General features: G+C 40.9%; 1 protein-coding gene across 3 annotated transcripts; it reads left to right on the forward strand.

Moving 5' to 3' along the window:
- The first annotated feature begins 266 nt into the window (after window positions 1–266).
- Window positions 267–22,612, forward strand: arih2 (ariadne homolog 2 (Drosophila)). 3 transcript variants are annotated; one of them, XM_086049792.1, is made up of 15 exons: window positions 267–402; window positions 6,290–6,828; window positions 8,680–8,747; window positions 9,390–9,462; window positions 9,701–9,842; window positions 11,104–11,225; window positions 14,045–14,154; window positions 14,492–14,609; window positions 14,701–14,751; window positions 14,907–14,928; window positions 17,362–17,513; window positions 17,716–17,859; window positions 18,358–18,423; window positions 19,677–19,802; window positions 20,714–22,612. In XM_086049792.1, the coding sequence occupies exons 2-15, from the start codon at window positions 6,562–6,564 to the stop codon at window positions 20,783–20,785; spliced, it is 1,533 nt and encodes a 510-aa protein (XP_085905918.1). In that variant the 5' UTR covers window positions 267–402; window positions 6,290–6,561; the 3' UTR covers window positions 20,786–22,612. The 3 variants fall into 3 exon arrangements, with proteins under 3 accessions (XP_085905918.1, XP_085905930.1, XP_085905925.1); XM_086049804.1 differs by lacking the exon at window positions 267–402 and adding an exon at window positions 5,917–6,024; XM_086049799.1 differs by lacking the exon at window positions 267–402 and adding an exon at window positions 5,995–6,142.
- The last annotated feature ends 382 nt before the right edge of the window (window positions 22,613–22,994 follow it).

Genomic DNA, 22,994 nt, shown 5'->3' on the forward strand with positions numbered 1-22,994 from the left:
TTTTATTAACCCTACATACCGGTAAATATGTCGTTTTTGAAAAGTGTCCTCAGGGTTACGTTATTTAGTTACAAGTATAGCATTACATAGCACTCGTATTTTCCATATTGAAGCTTAAAATCACACCAATAGGTATAGGTTGAATGTAAATTGTTTTGAATAATTCAAAAGTTTCCTAAAAGCAAAAACCAATAGTTTATGTAGTTACACATTGTGGAATGTGTAGGTCGCGTTCCAGTCCTTTTACCTTTTCCCTCGATTTGGAACTTGGAAATTCCGACTCCGTTTGTGCATCTAGAACGCATCATATCGTCCGCCTACCAGCTAACGCACGTAGAGGCTTTGTAGTCAAAAACACACTTTTGTATGTCACAGTGGACTGGACCGGTGTCGCTCTGACAGGTAAATATGTCTTAAGTTAACGTAGAATCAATAGATACATCTGTCGTTAATTTTGTTTGTAGGCTCTTGAGTTGCTGATGGCCTTGTTTACATCACAATCCACGGGTTAGGAGTGGGCAAGAGGCGTATCACAACGATATTAGATGCTAATGGAGAGCTAGCAACTGCGTTAACATTCATACCGTAAACTCGTATAAAATTGACTTGTTTAACTTTTCGCCGTTTTTTTCCCGACAGCATCCTATGAACCTCGTTAAACTAATGTCTTTCGCTTTGTGTCGCTGTATGACTCATTGTAAATGTTTCAAGGCTAACTGAAATTGGCTAGTCGATAACTGGACTGCACCTCTGTGGCTCTTAGGCACATTTGCCAAACAATGGAGGCAGATGTGTTCCGTTAGTCAAAGCGTGACATATTTGTTTCACCGAGTCCAGAACATTACACCCACCCACCCTCCTCCCTTCCCTACCATGTATTATGAAACTATGCTGAGTCGCTGTGATACATTAGCTTAGCAAGATGTGTGTCACCCAGTTTAAAGAGCCCATTTATAGCCTGGACTAGGATCGTTTGGCTGTTGCCTGGCTAACACCAGGATTGCCTGGCAGGTTCGTCTTGGCTCTTCTCTCCCGGTCCTGGGTAAACCTTAGATAGATATTTGGGTCATAGTCAAGTGTAATTTACCTTTGTCAAAAAAAAAAAAACGCAATTCACTATTGCACTTCTTAACTCTTGAACCGCAGAGTCAGCAAAGTGGCCACTGTCCAGTGTCGCTAGACACAAATATCAAAGGTTCGTGGCATCGTAATGGAATTCCCTAAATCAGTGATTCTCAACTGGTGGGTCGAGGACCTAAAAGTGGGGTACAGAGTCCCGGGTCACGGACAGGTTGCGAAAAAAAATGTACGGTCTTCAGTTTATGAGAGAACCCACATACAATGTTTCAGGTTATAGATGGTGAAAGAATGGGTTTTCATGCTCTACACTAAGACACACTTAAAGTCATGGCCAAAAACATTGGCACCCCTGTCTTCTATCAGATATTGCACCACTTCTACCAAACAATTGTAGCAATTACACATTTTTAGGAATTTAGGAAGTTTATTTATTTAGTTTGCATTGGAAAGACATAAAAAAGAATCTGCTCATCTCACACAGAACTCAAAAAATGGATTGGACAAAATTATTGACACCCTCATCCTAATATTTGATAGTACACCGTTTGGGGGGAAAATACTAACTGAAATCATCACTTCCTGTAACTATCAACAAGTCTCCTACACATCTCTGTTGGAATTTTGGCTCACTCTTCTTTTGACAACTGCTCCAGGTGTCCCATATTTGAAGGGTACCTCTTCCCAACTGCTGTTTTGAGATATCCCCATAGTTCTTTGGAAATTAGATCTGGACTCATTTCTGGCCACTTCAGAACTTTCCAGCGCTTGGTCTAAAGCCATTTGTGTCCTTTTTTTCTTTTTTTAAGTGAGTAATTCTCATACTGTAAGACTCATGACCTCTGATAAAGAGCCTGCTTTCTGACACTGGTACAATGAAGTACATTACCAAAAATCTCAATTTTGGTCTCATTAGTCCACAGGACATTCTCCCAGACAGACTTGGGCTTCTCTAGATAAGTGTTGTCTACGTCTAAGAAAGCTGGCTATAGTGTCATGGGCTGTAAACTTGTTGATGATGTTGCGTACAGTAGACACAGGAACTTTCAGATCTCTGGAGATGGACTTGTAGCCTTGATTGTCCATGCTTTTCCACAACTTTGGTTTTCAAATCCTCTCACAAGACTTTACCCCTCTTTCTTTTTTCTCCATGCTCAATGTGATATTGTTTTTGGCCGTGAAGTTTGCGCCGTGTTTACTGTTTATAATTCGATTGTTTCTTCTCTGTGGCCTAGGTGTGTTTTTCATAAAAAATAGAATGTGATTAATTGATTTAATTTATATATATATTTTTTTTGGTCACATAGATGCTGTTTTTTTAAGATTATTTTTAAAATTCTATATTACCCCCTCCATACCCTGCCGACATGCACTGTTTACACTGAAAGCCAACAGAGAGAGCTGGTTTACTGAAGAGGCACCCGTTTGTCATTATTTGTCATTAAGAATTGCGTTGGGGTTGCAGCATCAGACAATGAGCATGAAACAGTCTGCTCCCAAGTATGTTAAAGTCTGTTGAACCCAAAGCGAGTCCTGTTACGAAACATGCAACATGGGTGAATTATTTTTCACGCTGTTATACTTTTATACGTTATGTTGTATGGTTACTTAAAATCACGGGAGTAGATCATGGTGAACATTGTCAAAGACATGGTACTACCGGTAGTTTACATGTTGCAAAAGCAGTTATTTTGCCACAAGCTGATCCACTTCAATGGCGGTAGCGGCTAATATGATAAACTATGGTACATACAATCTGTAATGTAGCTGATGGAAACGCATTACACACTTCAACGGCATGTATTGCTTTTTGCCCGACTATTTCCGATTTCACAATAAAACCATATGGAAAGTCACTAAACATTACAGCATCTTAAAATAAATGTCACACGACAAAATAATATTGTCTAGCAATATTCCCAATTTGAGAGGTTTTTTTTTTTTCACCGGGAGCTCTGATTAAAGTAAGTAACGGCAGTGATATATAAACGACGTGCGCGACCAGTGAAACCAGTCGAATGTGATATGATATGGTTTGTAGACAATTACGATATTGACGTCTTAACAGAATAGAGGATGGTAATTACCACTCGATAATTTTTTAAATTAAAATAGTGCTTCTCTTGCACTGAGTCAGTACCACTGACACGTTATATTTACATCTTCGATTGAAACAGTAAATAATAATAAATTTTGCCTGTGTGAAAGCCACATGTCTAAGATCTTTAATTCTTTTGGAATTATGTTTCTGTCTGGCACAGGGGCTGAAATATGAATCATTTTGTAAGTGTTGAATTTCTGGGAGAACTTCAGGTTTTCAAGGGTAATTCCAAAGGCGACTTTGGGTTTTGAGGAGCTGTTGAGGGGTGTCAAACTCCAGTCCTCGGGGGCCGCCCTCCCGCATGTCTTAGAGGTTTCCTCGTCCAACACACCTGATTCAAACGATCGGGATCAAGATCAGGCTCCTGCAGAACTTGCTGATGAGCTGATCATTTGAAACAGGTGTGTTGCAGCAGGAAGACATGGACAACAGGCAGGACAGCGGCCCTCGAGGACCGGAGTTCGACACCCCCGGGTTAAAGCCTCAGTTGTAGAGACTCTTAAGTCTTATTTTCCTTGCCCAAAAAATGTTTATCAATCATGCATGACATGAAGCTGGAGTGCTATATACTCTGTGCAGCACTTTGTTTACATTTTCAGGGACAAACATTGACATTTAGTTTTATTCATGCTATGAGTCCATCTTAATCCCAAAGGGAATATTTTAAATGTTGCATAAGGAAAAGACCACGGTGTAGTTGGTAGGTGCATGCAAAATTATCCTATCCTTGACATTCAACGTGTTATGCATGTGTCAGTGTAAGTACATGTGAGCAAAATCCTGTTTTTTTTTTGTTTTTTTTTTTAATGATGTTTAAACAAAATTATAAAACAAGTCAAGACCAGTGGTCATTTAATCACTTAATCTGTAAGCAATACCCTGCTGTTTTATACAATAATTAGCAGTGATGTAACGGTACGCTAAAATCACAGTTCGGTTCAGTTTTTTGAAACTTCAGTTTGGTATATTTTCGGTACAAAAAAATATATATATTTTTAAAAAAATGTTTAGTTTGAAAAGATGACAAGTAAACGGTACATTTTCTAGAAAAAGTAAATAAAATTGAACCATTCGGATGATATTCTAAGAAATTAGACCAGAATAAAAAATACACTAACAATAAAGATCTCTTAATTTTGTAAACTATTAAAACACTGAAATCTTTGACCACTCAGCAGCAACAGCGTATGACAGCCTATACTATCTAAGTATTCAAGTTAAAGACAAGTTGTCATTACAGTACGTGCATACACTTTTTGTGATGAAAAAAATGCATAACAGTTACAATTATTGATAACTATATTAAAACTCTTTATAATGAAAAAAATACAGTAACTTTAAAAAGTCTATGAAATTATATACAGTTTTTAGGCATTGAAATCTTTGAATTTTCAACAGCATATGATAAATCTTGCTATTTAAATTGGAAGTTTTTGGCTGAAAAGACTGCTTTCTTCCTTGTGGAAGAAACATTCACAGTCGGATGATGCCCTTTTAAGTGCGTTATTATGTTAGATGTGCTACCCGCAACATAGCCGCCGATCTCCATGTAGCAATGTTGGCACACAACTTTAGGACTTATCCACGTACCTTTCCCCATCGGTGATTTTAACAAGAAAGCCAAAATGTTCCCGAACAGGAGACCGCAGTGCAGGGGGAGACCTTCGGGCTCTGGCTTGTTTGCGGCTATCATGGCTTCTGGCGTACTGGCTCCTCATCTGTGCCCCCACTCTCCTACGCGTGCAACACTCAATAGCGTCCGTGTGAAAACTTGCCTACTCGCTCTAATAATAAAAACTGATCAGAAACGGTACGCAAGTGGACCGAACCGAACATGCCGCACAGAAATGTACTAATACACCCACGTATAACATTGCACCCCTTATAATTTGTTACTATTACACTGTAAAACAATTGATTCAAAGGCATTATTTGAGCTCCCATGCGTTCGGAAATAATGGCAAATTCAATAGAAATAACCTGTTCCAGGTTCACACTGTCATAACATGTATTAACTTTGATTGCATTCAAAATCATACGCCTTAACAGTCTAAATAGCTAAACAAGTGTAAAAACAAATGAAAATGTGCCTGATGCATTAAATCTTTTAATATTAATGTCCACCAAAAAAAAAGACCACTGATGTAAAACATTAACAGAACAAAATACAATAAACCAGGAACACAGAAACCATGCACACACGCATGCACACGTAATCATTTGACACCAGCTGAACTGAGTGAGCTCTCGTGAATTCTCACGAGAAGTCTTGTGCGACTTCAAGACATAAGTGACAAACTATTTTCATTTTTTGCGGTTCCACTGTATTTTGTCTCCATGTGATGTCGTTCCATCCCGGCAGACTTGGCAGCCACTTGTAGATCACATACATCGACTTACATCCATTCAGACTCGCATTCACACCGTCACTAAGTCAGGCGAGTGAACCACTGCACTGTCAGTGACTGACTTTAACCATAACCTTAGTATTAAATTACTGTAGTATTAGTATCTCAAAATTTGGCACGTTTGTAATGCAGCTCTTGTATTGGATCTCAGAGCCATGAGCCTAACCCTGTAGCTAATGCGGGCTCACCAATGAGTGTATTTCGTGTTATGACAGTCCAGCTACACCATTTGTGTTTCCAGCCTTTTTTGCTGAGGGAGTCCACAGGTGTGTGTCTTATCCCCTTTAAAGCTAAAGCATGTTCCGACTAATCCTCTCAAGCCCAGAGAGTAAGGCTCAACACATGTCCTTCATCCTGCATTTGCTCAGCTCAACACAACTTGCATGTAATACATCGACGTAACGACGGGATAATGGTTGGAACTTACATCGTGTAGCGGTATGGTTACACTTCAACATACTTTCTTAACACCAGTTACTACTTTCCTATTAGCCAGGGCTTTGGCACATCTTGTTTGCACAGAAAGAGGATAGAAATATGTGAGAGATGCGACTAGGTAAGTTTTTCAGCAAGTAGCTAAGGATAGGGTCCAGCGATTGAACGCAAAGATGTGAAATTGTTAATTGGGTTCACTGTACTGAATTGTATTTTTGCACATCACATTTCTCTGATTGATTTTCCATGTGATTCACTTGCTCCCCAGTCTCTTTGTTTTCTTGGATCACCCACAAACCGGCCTTCCAAATGAGTGACGGGGAGTGTGATTTCTTCTGTTTCTTCCGCTGCTGCTGAGCGCGCACTCCACGCGGCTCAGGCGGACCGAACGCCAGGGTGTCTCTGGACACCGACGCGAGCACACAGACCGGAGGACGGACAGGTGGCGCTTATACAAGTCATTCTCGCCAATCAGAACCGCAGAGATCCGACAGGTAGGCGTGCTGTCTACCTGTCCGGGTGGTTGATTCCGTCGACTGGATGTCTGTGGACATGAACAGCCAGGCGTCTGACAGCAACGAGGAAGACTTTGGGGTCAACTCTGAGGAAGAAGAGGATGAGGATGACGGAGGGGAAGAGGAGGATCAAGGGGACATCGAAACGTACTACGACGGCGTGGCCAGCGATGTGGAGCAACAGGGCGCTGACTCCTTTGATCCAGAGGAGTATCAGTTCACTTGTCTGACGTACAAGGAGAGCCAAAGGGTTCTCAATGAGGAGGTGAACATTGTGGCTGCTGCACTGAAGGTGGGCCTAGTCTACTCTGCATCCTTCTAACTACTGTTTTTTTTCCCCACCCAAACAACATTCGTTTTCATTATCATTGTTAATCCCTAGTGCAATAATTAATCAGAGAACAAAGGGCCGATCAGTTCCCACTCAGCGTATCGACACCTTTACAAAGCAGCCCATCGAGTTAAGGCATGGATGGATGGACAGGTGGCCTGCGAGTCAGGAATTTTACCAAATGAACCTTAACTTTTTGTCACAATTGAAGACAAGACATGCTTTTTGCAGTCAGTTTTAGTGTGCCTGGGATACAAAAAGTCAAGTTGTGATTTGAGTCGCCGCTAGGATACCAAGAATTCTCTTATCTCGTATCGATCAGGGGGGTTCAAGGTCACAGCCTGGCTCTTGAGAGGTATGAAGGAGAACATTTTTGGCCCTCGCAATTAGGGCTGCACAATCTATCGAAAAAATATCCATAGCGCGATAATGGCCCATGCAAAATGCATATCGCAAAGACATGCAATGATTTTCTTATGGAATTGTGTCCTTTTATCAGAATTTCACCAGTCAGATGCAAACTTAAAGGGAAGTCAACCCAAACATATATTTTTTTCAAGAATATGTTCTATGCAAACCCACTAGTTGAAACAAGCATTCTGATATATATTGCGTTTGTGGAATAAGAGTTAATGCACCTGTTTTTAGCCATCTCTGGGGGCAGCCATTTTGTCACTTCTGTGACCTGTTTTCTGAAGCTGAGCCATGATTGGTCATTACCTGAGCCCTGAGCAGTTGTGATGTCATTTTCAGTCGACAGAATTGACAAAATGGCAGCCCCCAGAGATGGCTAAAAAGGGGTGGATTTTGCTGCTTAACTCATATTCCATAAACACAATATTAATCAGAATGCCGTGTTTCAACTAGTGGGATGGTGGGAACATATTATTGAAAAAAAATGTGTTTGGGTCGATTTCCAATTTAAATGTGCATCGCCGCCCAATAGTTGAACATTATTTCTTATCTAATTTAATTACAATGAATTAGCTAGGAATATATTGACCTAGCCTATTTTTGTTGCATGAAAACAATGTATTTCTTTCATTAGATAATAATGATGTCATTTCTTTAGGAACATGTTAAAAATCGCAATATTCAACAACCGTATCACATGTTTTTCCAATATCGTATAGCCCTACTCGCATTCGTCAATAGTTGTCATTGCCTGATCTAGATTGGTGTGTTAGTACAAACAAAGATGAGTCATGTAATCCTCACCAAATTTGTTTATCTTTACAATATTTCGTGTAGTGCTGGCAGCTAAGTTAGTGGTGACTTAACGCTGCCTGGGGAATTCTCAGATATGCTGTGATCTAATCATTAGGGGGCTGTTTGTTCTGTAATTTTGACAGCCTCCTGTTTCAGTAACACATTCAAATAGGTCATTTTCAGATTGCCTCTTTTTATAGTCCACGTGTGCACAGTAAGTAGCCAAACAAATAAGAATTGTGTGGGTTGTTGTTTACCTAGTAAAGATGCGCTCCAGTAAATTGGAAGGACAGATTGTGAAATTCACACCTTGTTCGGAAAAGGCAACACAAGCAAGATACCGCCAACCTTAGAATTTAGTACTCAGTCAATGTCATTTAGTTAGACACCCTGTTTCTGGTTTATTAGAAAATCAGCTGTCGGTGCGTGTCAGAGACAAAAGTCAACAATGTATTATTATCAGATGTCTGTTACTAGTTTGGCCTGTTAAACAAGGTTATGTGGTCATGCAATTGGTTTAGCTTCCTGCTTCACCTCATATTCAGGAAGATGAATTAAATATTCATTTATCTCTCTTGCTCTCTGTCCTTTCTCTCTGTTCAGGTTTTACCGGCTGTTGCAAAGCTGATCCTTGTGCATTTTCACTGGCAGGTTTCACAAATACTGGACAGGTATTGTCCTCCATTTCTGTTATTTTAGAGTTATTCCAGTCTGTTTTTTTGTTTTCTCCAACCTTTTTTTTCCCTGTAATATTTACCCATCGGTGTCAATCATGCTTCAAATGCTGGAAGAGGCTTGAGTTAGTTCAATATGGCATTTTAAAGTTAAAAAAAAAAAAAACACCTTGAAATTTAGCTTTAATTGCTTGAAATATACATATGACTAAAGGATGAGGAAGATGACTTGATTTACTACACGCAAACATGGATCAGGAAGCCATTTGCTAGCGAAATGTGTGCCAGAGTCGATCCGGCCTGCCATGCAATTGTAAGAACTAAGGGAGTGCCCTGTTTCTTTCCCATTACAGCAGAGATAGGCTCCAGCTCACCCATGAGCTTATTGACAAGTTTTGGAAAATGAATGGATGGATGTTTTTCATAAATTTTCTGTGCTTATGGTCATCTGAGGATTTAGTAAGTACGGAAATAGCTTATATTGGGGAAAAAGGTTCCCCAGCTATTAAAGGGCTGGAGTCTGATCTAGGAAATGTTGACCTCTGCATTTATACGGCATTCTTTTTTTTATTTCTCTTCACCACAATTTTAACCTTTGCCGTTGTCATTTGAGCCTCTTGTTTTTCCTCTTGTGTGCAGGACTAAGTCCAGTTCGTCTCTGGTGTTGTCAGATGCTTTGGTTCAGCCTAGCAGTGCATGCAGAGCAGTCATTGTGAGTAACAAACAGACTTGGTAACATTGGAGGGATGATATCACTGTATACTGTTGGAGACCAATTCAAGATCATAAACTTGTTTTATGACTCTACTAAGACTTTCTTCAGCGGTCGTTAAACACATTGCTATCAAACCAATACAATCCTTGTTTCTGTAGTTCACAATTTATATTTGTAAATGCATTCCCTTTTGGGCCAACTTTATTTGAACTTCAATTTAATTTATGCGTTTCAGGCCTCTCAGTCCCTGCAGTGTGGCGTGTGTCTCCAGGTCGTACGGAGAGACTCCCTGCTGGCGTTGCCCTGCCAGCACTCCTTCTGCAAAGCTTGCTGGGAGCAGCACTGCACTGTACTGGTCAAAGATGGTGTAGGAGTGGGTAAGTTACAGTTCTGTGCATGTGTGTACTTTCAGTACAGCTGTGGTCTTGTATAAAAAAAAACGATCCTGTGTAGTAATTATAAGCAGAAGTCCGTTTTCCCTGTCACACGCAGTACTGAAGAAAGTGCATCCATGATTGCAGAAATTAAACACTTAAAATGTATACTGTAACATAGCCAAAACAAACATCTTTACAAAATGTACAATCACATGGAAATACCTCCCAAGTGGCCCAAACTATTGGTTTTCATATTTGAAACGTTATTGTAGTCCTGCTTTAGTGACTTCTATTACATTTAACAAAGGCTGTGCACACTGCAGTTCGTTTCCGATTTGTATTCATTTTTTTGTCACATATCAGATTTTTTGTTTCCCAACATACAAAGTGAGCAGTACCTTTTTTTTTTTTCCAAATCCGACTTGGGCCTCTTTCATATGTGGCTATAAATCGGATACATATGCGATGTGTCTGCAGTTTGAACGCTCATCCATACACATCGGGCAACATGAGGTCCGCGGGGGCGGGGGAGAGTGCTTTGTTTTTGTAATGTGAACGACTGCATAAAAAATTGCATTTAACAACATAGCAGAATTGAGCATCACGCCCTGCAGTGTGAACAGAGCCATTATCTATGTACAGTCAATTTTAAATTACATTCTTAACTGTCATACAAGTGTAAAGTTTAAGCAATGTATAATAAAACCGAAATAAAACCACAATAAAGTAAAACTATCCTTTGATGATGCCTGAGAGGTCATTTTCATACTCGATTAGCCAGTATGCTTTCACCTATGGAATATATAGTGGTGCATCTGCTTGGAAATTAGTTTAATTTATAATATTACTATTTTACAATAATACTGTACAGTTTGTGCTTGTGTTTATGTATTTCAACTATGTAAAGGACTCTGTGGCTGTATAAATAATATTTCTAATAGTTACTTAAAATTAAAGACCTAAATTAAAAAATGCCTTTGCCACTTGCCATTTGTCAATGTTTATGTGTTTGGGTGTGACCAGATCAGACAAAACATTTTTTTTAGTGCGCCATATGAATGTGAATCTAATGTCTTCATTTTTTTGGGGAGATGGTCGGGTTCTAGTCAAGTTGAGAAGCATTGCACAATGTGCGGCGGCCTTAACGGAATCTTTGAATGGTTAAGTGCCATTGATAGCCCACATTAACGGTAATATGGAAAATCTGCTTTTTTCGAGAATTAATTTTTTTGTATGTGTTGGTGGTGGGGTCTGCTTCCAGGGATCTCGTGCATGGCTCAGGATTGCTCCCTGCAAATGCCAGAAGATTTTGTCCTGCCTCTACTGCCAGGAGAGGAGCTGAAGGACAAGTATAGACGCTACCTCTTCAGAGACTATGTTGAGGTGTGTGCTCGTCTGCCCTTCCTTACTGTACAGTGAAATCCCTAAATATTGCTGCAGCAACACAATTCTCTTCTTTTTGGCTTGAAACACCACAACAATTGATTTGAAATGAATTGAACAAGATGTGCTTAAACTGGAGACTTTCAGATTCAGTTAAAGGGTATGTACATCCAAATCAGGTGACCACTGTAGGAAGTACAACAGTTTGTATATTAACCCATTAAGGCCGGGAGCGCATAACCACGTTTCTACCACTAGAGCCGCTGGCGCTGTTGTGTCTTTCTACCCTTAAATCTATGAGAGAGCATACGTAATTTCCTTTTACTTTTTTTTTTTCTTTTTTTTTTTTATCCAATTCTCGGTCTCTTAACCAATGAAATACATCACAATATACACCGTACGGTGTCGTGAGCCTGCGGAGAATGTTCCGAAAATCTTTTGAGTCATAATGGCGGACGCCGTCGATCGCGGGAGCTTTTAAATGAGTAACGGCAGTGACATATATAGACCAGTGGTCGCCAACCTTTTTTTCTGCCACGGACCGGTTCATACAAGTCGATACCCTTCACGGCCCTGTAACTATTCCCCGTTCGGGGACTTTCCAAAAACGTCTGTTTATTTTACTCTTTTGCTAGCTTGTGCATTTAATAAGACAACTTGACATGTGTTAAGAGTCAGTCATAGATGGATATAACGGAGAGAATCTGGTCACTTCAAAATAAAATGTTTTTCAGCCTCGGATAATAAATAAACCGGAAGTACTGTACTTTTTTTCTTTCTTTCATCTGTGCACGTTCCAAAGTGGCCTGCGGCCCGGTACCGGTCTGCGGCCTGGGGGTTGGGGACCCCTGATATAGATGACATACTTATGGACTTTGAACCAGTAAAACTAGTAACGTGATATGTTTAAGATACATGTTTGTAGACAATGACAATATCGACGGCTTTTCTAACAGAATACAAGATGGTAATTACCACTCGATTTAGAAAAAATAAATAAATAAAAATACAAAGCTAGGAGAGTGTATATGTCATTTTCTCTTTCTCTCTTAGTCAATGAAATGCATCAGAATATACATGTGACGGTGTCGTGAGTCGTCGGAGGATATCCAGAATATTTTCGAGGAGTAATGGCGGCACAGTCAATCGCGAGAGCTCTGCTATAAGTCACGGCAGTTATATAGCCGATGCGCTTGCGGACTTTAAGGCCGTGAAACCAGCCAAACGTGATATATGGTTAAGATATATGTTTGTAGACAATGACGATTTCACCATCTTTGTAAGAGAATTCAGCATGGTAATGACCATTCGATTTTTTTTCAAGATTAAAAATAGTGCTTCACTTGCATCTTCGATTGAAACAGTAAAGATTAATAAACTCTGTGTGAAAGCCACATGTCTTAAGCTCTCAAATTCTTTTGGAATGATGTTTCTATCTGTTGAAATATTAATTATTTTTTAGGTGTTGAATTTCTGGGAAAACTTAAGGTTTTCAAGGGTAATTCCAAAGACGATACTAGGTTTTGGGGAACTGTTGAGCCAGGCGCTTCAGGCCTTAATGGGCTAAAGCCTGAACCCCCTTGTGAGTCATCCCTCTGAAACCTACGGTCGTCTTTGGAGTCACTCTTGAAAACCTGAAATGTTTGCCAACTACAAAATAATTAATATCTCAGCCCCTGTAGCAGATAGAAACATCATTCCAAACGAATTTGAGAGCGTAAGACATGTGGCTTTCACACAGAGTTTATTAATCTTTACTGTTTCAATCGAAGATGCAAATGAAGCACTATTTTTAATCTTAAAAAAAAAAAAAGAAATCGAGTGGTCATTACCATGCCTGTGTTCTTTTACAAAGACGGTGAAATCGTCATTGTCTACGAACATATATCTTAACCATATATCACGTTGGGCTGGTTTGACAGCCTTAAAGTCCGCAAGTGCGTCGTCTATATAACTGCCGTGACTTATAGCAGAGCTTCCGCGATTGACTGTGCCGCCATTACTCCTCGAAAATATTCTGGATATCCGACGACGACTCACGACACCGTCACATGTCATATGGGATATTCTGATGCATTTCATTGACTAAGAGACCGAGAATTGGATTAAAAAAAGAAAATTACATATGCACTCTCCCAGCTTTAAAGGGACAAACACGCAACTGCACTCTCGGCTTTAGTGATAGAAATGCGCTCCTGCCTTTAATGGGTTAGGTGCCTTCCACTTTTTAAGGGACCAAAAGTAATGGGAAAATTGACTGCTCCGCTGTTCCGTGGCCAGGTGTGTGTTATTCCCTCATCATTATTTTTACAAGGAGCCAAGAAAAGGTCTAGAGTTCATTTCAAGCATGCTGTTTGCATTTGGAACCTGTTGCTGTCAACTCTCAACATGACATCCAAAGAGCTGTCACTACCCATGAAGCAAGCCATCATTCAGCTGGAAGAATCAAAACCAACCCGTTAGAGAGATAGCAAAAACATTATGATTGGTCAAATCAACCGTTTGGACCATACTTTAAAAGTAAGAACGCACTGGCGAGCTCAGCAACAACAAAAGACCCAGAAGACCATGTAAAACAACTGCGGTGGATGACCGAAGGCAATATTCTCTATGTCAGCATTGTATTTGCAGAATTTAATTGAATTTTTGGAGGATGAAATTTAAAATATCCCATTGTCAGTTGGAAGTGTTCTGAAAGACCACTTACTGGTGTTTTGGCTTGGGCCCCTAGTCCTCATGAAGCTCAACGTGCGAAACACATAGGGTTGTCCTGATGCATCCTGCTCATCTTGCCCTGATCTTCATTTGTCCCACTGCAGAGTCACTACCAATTGCAATTGTGTCCGGGTGCAGACTGTCCCATCGTCATTAAGGTGCAGGAGCCACGGGCACGCAGGGTGCAGTGTAGTCGTTGCAGTGAGGTTTTCTGGTAGGTCCACAACACAAACACTCACAGAGCAAATAAATGAAACAACCAAACTTGGATTAGAAATTGAATTCCTAATTGGAACATTGTTTATATAAAAGTAACAGCCTTGGTTTATGCATTTGTCTGTGTGTGCATTTTTTTAATGTTTCTGTTATGCTCTGCATTGAAGCACTTCATGATTCTGGATGGTCTCTTACTTTTTTACTGACTGGTACTTTAACCGAAGAGGTTCAATAATAATATTCCAGTGCTTCAACTGCTGATAAATCGTATGCAGCTGGGGGTAAATGTTGAATTTCTCTCATAACACTTAACACTTGTTTCTTGTTATGCTTAGTTTTAAATGCCGTCAGATGTATCACGCACCCACAGACTGCGCAACCATCCGGAAATGGCTCACAAAATGTGCCGACGACTCCGAGACGGCCAACTATATCAGCGCACATACTAAAGATGTATGAGTCGCCACATGGTTTCTATCTTGACTTACAACTTAAAAAAAAAAAGAGAGATTGAAATATGAAAAAACTGTGTTTCATATTTCAGTGTCCTAAGTGCAATATCTGCATTGAAAAGAATGGAGGTTGCAATCACATGGTAAGTAACAGTCAAAACGGCAATGCTTGAATAAAAATCCTCTACAACACTAATTTTACACAGAAAATGTTCTTTGTACAATGTGATGTTTGAATGCTCAGGTACAACTGTTATTTGTTTACTTGAACAAATGTGTCTTATTTTTTTTATTCCAGCAATGCTCCAAGTGCAAACACGGTAAGTCTTTGACTCCTCACGTATAATTCAGTACATGGAATGTTATGTTCAGATATTACTTATTCTAAACAAGACGAAAATATTTCTGCAGGACTCTGAAATGTGCAGGAAATAAGAACTATTCATGTTCCTTTTTTTCACTTTACCACAACAGTCAGTTATGTATGCCCAATGATGATGAAGCATGCATTTAATTTGACAAAACTGTCCATCCATCCATCCATCCATTGTCTACCGCTTATCCGATGTCGGGTCGCGGAGGCAGCGGCTTCAGTAAGGAAGCCCAGACTTCCCTCTCCCTAGCAACGTCTTCCAGCGCTTCCGGAGGTTATCCCAAGGCCTTCCAAGGCAAGCCGGGAAACATAGTCGCTCCAGCGTGTCCTGGGTTGTTCTCCGGGTCACCTACCGGGGGGACATGCCCGGAACACCTCACCAGGGAGGCGTTCAGGAGGCATCCTAATCAGATGCCCGAGCCACCTCAGCTGGCTCCTCTCAACGTGGAGGGCCAGCGGCTCGACTCTGAGTCCCTCCCGGCTGACCGAACTTCTCACCCTATCTCTAAGGGAGAGCCCAGACACCCTGCGGAGAAAACCCATTTTGGCCGCTTGTATCAGAGATCTTGTTCTTTCGGTCATGACCCACAGCTCGTGACCATAGGTGAGAGTAGGAACATAGACCGACCGGTAAAACGAGAGCTTCGCCTTTCGGCTCAGCTTCTTCACCACGACAGACCGATACAGAGTCCGCATCACAGCAGATGCTGCACTGATCCGCCTGTCGATCTCCCGTTCCATCCGACCCTCACTCGCGAACAAGACCCCAAGATACTTGAACTCTTCCACTTGGAGCAGATTCTCACCCCCGACCCGGAGAGGGCATGCGCGTCTCCTTTTCCGACTCAGGACCATGGTCTCTGATTTGGAGGTGCTGATTTTCATTCCAACCGCTTCACACTCTGCTGCGAACCTCTCCAGTGAGTTCCGCAAAAAGCAGAGATGCAATACTGAGGCCACCAAACTGGACTCCCTCGACACCTCGGATGCGCCTAGAAATTCTGTCCATAAAAGTTATGAACAGAATCGGTGACAAAGGGCAGCCTTGGCGGAGTCCAACCCTCCATGAGCCATCACCATACTGTGGTGGAGGGGTTTGCGTGTCCCAATAATCCTAGGAGCTAAATTGTCCGCGGCTTTATGCCCTTGGCTGGGTCACCCATGGCAAACAGGTCCTAGGTGAGGGACCGGACCAAGCACGGCTTAAAAAACCCGAATGATGAATAAAATTTATGGACCAAGTTTTCCCTCACCCGGACGCGGGTCACCGGGGCCCCCGTCTCAAGCCAGGCCTGGAGGTGGGACTCGTTGGTGAGCGCCTGGTGGCCAGGCCTGCACCCATGTGGCCCGGTCGGGCTCAGCCTGAAAAGGAAACGTGGGTCCCCCTTCCCATGGGCTCGCCACCTGTGCCAAAGGGATCGGGTGCGTAGTGAGCTGGGCGCAGGCCAAAGGCGGGGATCTTGGCGGTCCGATTCCCGGCAACAAAAACTAGCTCTTGACAAGACTGTTTCAAATTTATCAGGGAAACTCATAACATGAGGAAAGAATGCAGTTCGACTGAGATTTAAATAACTTTGACATCTTCTGGGGGCTATAGTTAGACTGAATTTACATTGCATAGTTCAAGTGACTCTATTCAGATTTTTTTTCTTTTCCCCAGTGTTACAATTCCTGTGTGTGTCATGGCAGCATAAATTAGGGGTGGGGGGTTGTAATGGAATCAGCCTCAGATCGGAATCAGGTGAATTCCACGTGATGGTGATAAAAGTATCATGATCTGCCAATGTGAGTGCAGTGTAAATATATAGTTGGGGTGTACTCTGTCAATACGAGCATGATGTTATCGAAATACATTGATTGGTGACATGCACAACCGTGTCTGTTCAAATAGCGCACATAGGTCAAATTAAACACCCACTCTAAATCAATAAAATGTGAACTCTGAAAATCAACAGTAAGCAAAATAAAAGTAATGCTAAGGTCACCCTAATTTAAATCAAATGGCAAGAGTCTGACATGGCCGACTAAATTGTCTAGCATTGCAGTATTTATTTATTGCTAACATCTGAGTTGTCGCTGCTTGTTGTTGATGCTTGTGGAGTTACTGCATCTGCACATGCGGGTTCTTTAGTCAGTGAGATTAAAGTCATATCAGATATGCGTCACTTGCTATGTACATGGAAATAAATCTGATTTGGACACTTGGACCTGAAGTTTAACTGCAGCCATAGAATGTATGTATATTTACCGCCCCTTTTAAACAGTGCAAAATGTGCACTTTCTTATTGAATTACTGGATGTGAATGATACCGTCTTCCATAACGTAATATTCCAATGTAACTATTTTAGTAACTCCAGTCCGTGAACTTTTAACTTTCAGACTTCTGCTGGATGTGTCTTGGTGACTGGAAGACTCACGGCAGTGAATACTACGAGTGCAGTCGTTACAAAGAAAACCCTGATATAGTCAACCAGAGCCAGCAGGCACAAGCCAGAGAGGCTCTGAAGAAATACCTCTTCTACTTTGAGAGGGTGAGTGCGTGAATTAAAAAGGATTTACAAACTGTGATTGACCAACTTCCTCACTAGGTACAAGAACTGCACTTGAATTTTTTTGATTGCGGGCCTACCAATATTTGAATGCAGAGTTCAGAATGTAAATTCTGAAGATGTCCAGTGGGATACATTGTGGTCTATATGTCTTATAATGTCTTCTTTGTTTTTACTGCACCAGTGGGAGAACCATAACAAGTCTCTGCAGCTGGAGGCTCAGACGTACCAGAGGATCCAGGAGAAGATCCAGGAGAGAGTGATGAACAACCTGGGAACCTGGATTGACTGGCAGTACCTTCACAATGCTGCAAAGCTGCTAGCTAAGGTACATTTTGTTTGTTTGTGTGTGTGTGTGTGTGTGTGTGTAATGCACACATTTATATTTGGCCCTTGTAATATTCTTAGTATATGCCAAGTGATTGGCTCATATGACGGGTGAGTGTTATGCTCTGTTCTACTCTGTGAGAAGCAGTACAGTTATCAGCACGGCGTGTGTTAGATTGCACTGCACTGCACTGAGTGGGATTATGCATGGGTGGTCATTCTGCGCATGCGTTAAGTGTCAAATATTTTGCCGCAATCAATTACAAAATTTAACTACCGGCCGGTAACGCGATAAGTTTGACTGCGCTAATATATATAAATATAATACTAAACATTTCAGCGTCATTATATCATTTATTTTCCATAAATGTGGTATGCCACCTCTGAATGTCCTTATTTAAAGTGAAATAGTTAAATACATAGCTTTAAAGTAACAATATTGAATTTAATTGGATCTGTGTTTTCTAACATCCGCTCTGTGTTGTCTTTTTGCTTCCAGTGTCGCTACACACTGCAGTATACGTATCCCTATGCCTATTACATGTCCGGCCCACGCAAAAAACTGGTGAGAAACTGCTCTTGTTGCCTGATCCACAAACTTTTGTGTCCTTTGGCACAATAAAAATCCCACAAAGAGGAAGTTGTTGCACTTCCTGATCCAAAGTCTATTTTGTTTGTTTCTGCATGGAATTGTAATATTTCTTAAAATTTTTTTTTATTTTTTAATTCAGCCTTTTCTAATAGGCTGCTAGTGGCAGTATAGGTAGGTAAGTATTGTGCAGATTTTCTGCACTTAAAGAGTAAGTCAACCCACACATTTTTTTTTCAAGAATATGTTCTATTGCAGGCCCACTAGTTGAAACAGGGCATTTTGATAAATATTGCGTTTGTGGAATAAGAGTTAATCCACCTGTTTTTAGCCATCTCTGGGGGCGGCCATTTTGTCACTTCTGTCTACTGAAAATGACGTCACACCTGCTCAGGTCTCAGGTAATGACCAATCACGGCTGACCTGTTTTCTGAAGCTGAGCTGTGATTGGTCGTTATCTGAGCCATGAGCATTTGCGATGTCATTTTCAGTCGACAGAAGTGACAAAATGGCCGCCCCCTGAGATGGCTAAAAATGTGTGGATCAACTCTTATTCCACAAACGCAATATTTATCAAAATGCCCTGTTTCAACTAGGGAGCCTGCTGGGAACATATTTTTGAAAAAAATATGTTTGGGTTGATTTCCACTTTAAGATGAGTCTGTTGTACTCTCCTCCAGTTGTAGTTAGAATGCAACATTTATTGACGGCATTTGGTTAAGAAGCTTTAGAAAGTGAAGAGGGAAAAAAACAAACAGCAACTATGCCTGCTATAATTTGGTTTAGGGGGCGGCATGGCACTCAGTGTTAGAGGGTAATTTCCCAACCCAAATTTTGTGGATTGTGGGTTCGATCTTCAACCCTTGTTACCATGTCGAAGTGTCCTTGAGCAAGATACTGAACCCCCAGTTGCTCCTGATACTGCATCATCAGTAGGTAAATGCGTTCCAAGCACTTTTACCTTAGGTAGAAATGTGCTGTACAAGTGAAAGCCCATTTACCAGTTTCTTAGAGGACACACAAGAAAAGGGAGGAACCAGAAAGATCAATAATACAAGGTAGCACGAAACAATAGCGTCCATGACACCTGCTTCTCCTGGGTGTGAGAAGGGGCAGGCAAAAAAAGCAATATCAAACGACAACAATAGTAATAACACCGCTGGCTAAGATGTGTTTTAGTAGGGGGCAAAGGTGCAAGTGTGTGTTGATTTGATTTTCCTTTGCTGCAGTTTGAGTACCAGCAGGCTCAGCTGGAGGCCGAGATCGAGAACTTGTCATGGAAAGTGGAGCGGGTGGACAGCTACGAGAGGGCGGTAGTGGGAGGCGAGGTTGATCTCAGTGCCAGCGACAGAGGGGTAAGTCTTTGATTTGTACAGCAATAGGGACCGAGCTCTATTGCGAGCAGTGAAAAATGTTGCACTGCTCGCAAGCAGCGAAACACTCATAATGCATGTAAAGTACCGCGTTTAGTGACGTCACATTCTAATGAAGAAAAGCACTCAGGAGATCAGTATTACAGTACAGTATTCTGTATTGGTGTTTTGTTTTAGTTATGTTATTGTTATTAAAGAATGAGTAGAAAACTTACAGCGATGTGAATTTGTAATCGACGAATAGATATGTGGAGTACTGTAATGCAGTATACAGTTGTACCTTGATTTATGAGTGTTCCAGGTTAACAATTTTTGTTATTTTTTTCCTTTTTTGGGGGGGGGGGTCGGGGTGGTTGTATGTTGCTAGTTAAAATATGATTTACGGGCGCTCAATAGGCAGAGCCAAAGTCACACACATGAATACAAAATGAGAAGTTGACAAAGAGCCACAGTAGGCCAAAAAATCACACCCAGAGACTCATGTGCAAGCTAACCAGCTAAGTTCCTGATGGCACTCATTAGGCCACACCCCTTAAAATCACAAATACACTGCAGTTGTTGTTGTGACTTTTGGGTTTTCACAGCGTACAGTAATGCTTTATAAAGCCAGTTTATTTATTTACATTTTATTTTATTATATCTTTATGCAAGGCAGTGCTTTTTTTCTTTATGAAAAACACGTAACAACAAATATTGGAATGTTTTTTGGGGGGGGGACCGAAACAGATAAGAGTCACACTTCAATTAATTTTCTTGGGGAAAATTGATGATGTACAAGAAACGAAAAGAGATGTCATGGAACAAATTCAACTTGTAAGTCAAGCAACCACTGCAGCTGTTTTGTAAATCCAACCTCTGGAAAGTTATGAGATTCCTTTTGTCCGTGTGACCAGGATCTGGAGAATCAGATGCACATTGCTGAGCAGAGGCGACGCACGCTGCTGAAGGATTTCCACGACACCTGAAGCGCCATTTAAACGACAGCACCAGCATCTCTTTTGTCCTTCCTTCCTTCCTTCCTTCCTACCTTCCCTTTCTTACTTGCCCCCACCCCACTATTGCTTCCTTCAGTGACCAGTCCCTCTGGCGCCCTTTTGCCATGTCAACGCTCACTTGCTTTTTCACCTTCCGTCTTTTTCTCTTCCTTATCTGACTCCTAAAATGCTGCAGGGTCACGGAATGGCACGATTGTATCCCCCCCCCCCTCCTCCCCATGCTCTGTCGCGGTGTGGTTTTTGGCTTTAACACCGTCACCCGATGTAAATCTCTTGATCAGAGCACACCGTTAGGATAAGTGTGTCTCAAATATTTTTGGTTACTCTCCAGCATCGCACGGGTCACATCAAACACAAATAACCCCCCCCCCCCCCACCCAAAAAAAAAAACTAGAAAAGGTAAGATACATTTCTAGTTTTTTTTTTCTCAACAAAGATTTTGCTACTCATGCTAAGACCATAAAGCCTAGTAGACACTTTGTGGCAGTTTTGTCGCTCACATTTACATCTTACATGGATTTGTGTTTTCATTTAGTGGGCTACATTAATTAATTAATAAGTGCAGTAGTCAAAAGCATCTGCATCCTTCTTACATGATTTGGACAAAATGCAGCATTTCCATGTGCATGATGCGTTGTTCGCATACAGAACATACTTTAAATGAATGTGTGTAGTTTTGTTTGTTTTTTTGGGGGGTCACAATAAACACTTTCCATGTGATTTTTGTTTTTGTTGTTGCCAACCAGACTTGCTTTGACTACAACTGCCAGTTAAAAGCTGCTAGTTGTTATGATCTTAGAAAAACAAATTGGCTTTTTAGATGTAATCTGCTCATGTTACTTCAAACAGGGTGGGAAACCTACAGAGCATGCACCACCTGAGAGACCGTTTGGATCTGGCCTGCCATGAAAGTCTTCACACAAAATAATTTCTCACATATATAGTGATAATACAAAAATAAATAAATCCACAAATACTCAAAATTTATGAAGAGTTCTTTCTCAAAATGCTATATGGTAAATTCATTTTGAGTATTCTGAGAAAGCAAATTTACAAACATGAATTTTATTCCGTTGAACCTATCCTGCGCATTGTGGTGTACTGGTGATCAGCATATCTGCCTCAACAGTTCTCAGGTGGATAAAACCATTAATTGATTCAATCTCAACATGTTCAACAAACGATAATACCGAATAGTCTGTACAACAAAGAATGGCATGACAAAATCGTTTCCTTCCCAATGAGCGTCTTTCTCACTTTGAGAGAATAGCACTCCACTTAATACACATTAGTTAGTTCATATTATTGTGTATTTTGCTCTAAATTTACGATTGGTTCTTGGAGGGCCTCAATTTACCTCTAAAAGGAATAAGGTTCCCCACCTGTGTTTACTAGTTTGATGTTCGCCACAGTTAACAAATTCTGACCTTGGCTCCATTACTTGATCATGACAGAGCACAGCCATAGTCTTTTTCGTTTGTCGTACTGACGTAACACAAACACACATGCAATCACTCCGCTAAACAATCATTGTACTTCTTTCTCTCACCTCCTTTGGATGCTCTCCTCTATTGCATTTATTACCACCGTTTCTTAATTTTTGGGCTTTGGTTTTCCTCCTCTCTTCCTTGCTCACATTGTTCACATTTCTTCATATGGAAAAAATGGCTGTTGGATAGATGGTTGAGAAAAAAAAAAAAAAGAATAAAGAAAAAGCTACCAAAAAAGTGCTGTAATTTTCAACGGTTGTACATTAATACAGAAAATAGAGTTACTGAGAGAGTTTTTAAACCGAAACCTTGTCTTGTGTATTCATTGCAGTGTTACATGTCACATGCACAGTTCAAACAACAGAATGAGTGTCAACCTCGAATCACCTTTTGACATTTTACACACTGGCACCTAATAACACAGAGGGCCAAAATTACCACACAGCCAATGTAGTTAATGAACTGTTGTGCCCAGATGAAATTAACTGCTCAGTCAGACTTTGTTGTTGTGACCCACTTTCACACTTTCATTCATATTAATATAATTCAACAGGGCATCCCACTTTTGTGCAAAAAGTAGTAAAGTGTGAATGCATGAAACATTGTTATCAGCACAAGGACATTACAGTGACCCAGCTGAAAGGCAAAATATTAACTTAGGACCTGCTCCATTTGACTTTGATCCGGTC

Source organism: Filicampus tigris, chromosome 1 (assembly GCF_054856515.1).
Source record: "Filicampus tigris isolate MCC_2025a chromosome 1, RoL_Ftig_1.0, whole genome shotgun sequence".
NCBI lineage: Eukaryota > Metazoa > Chordata > Actinopteri > Syngnathiformes > Syngnathidae > Filicampus > Filicampus tigris.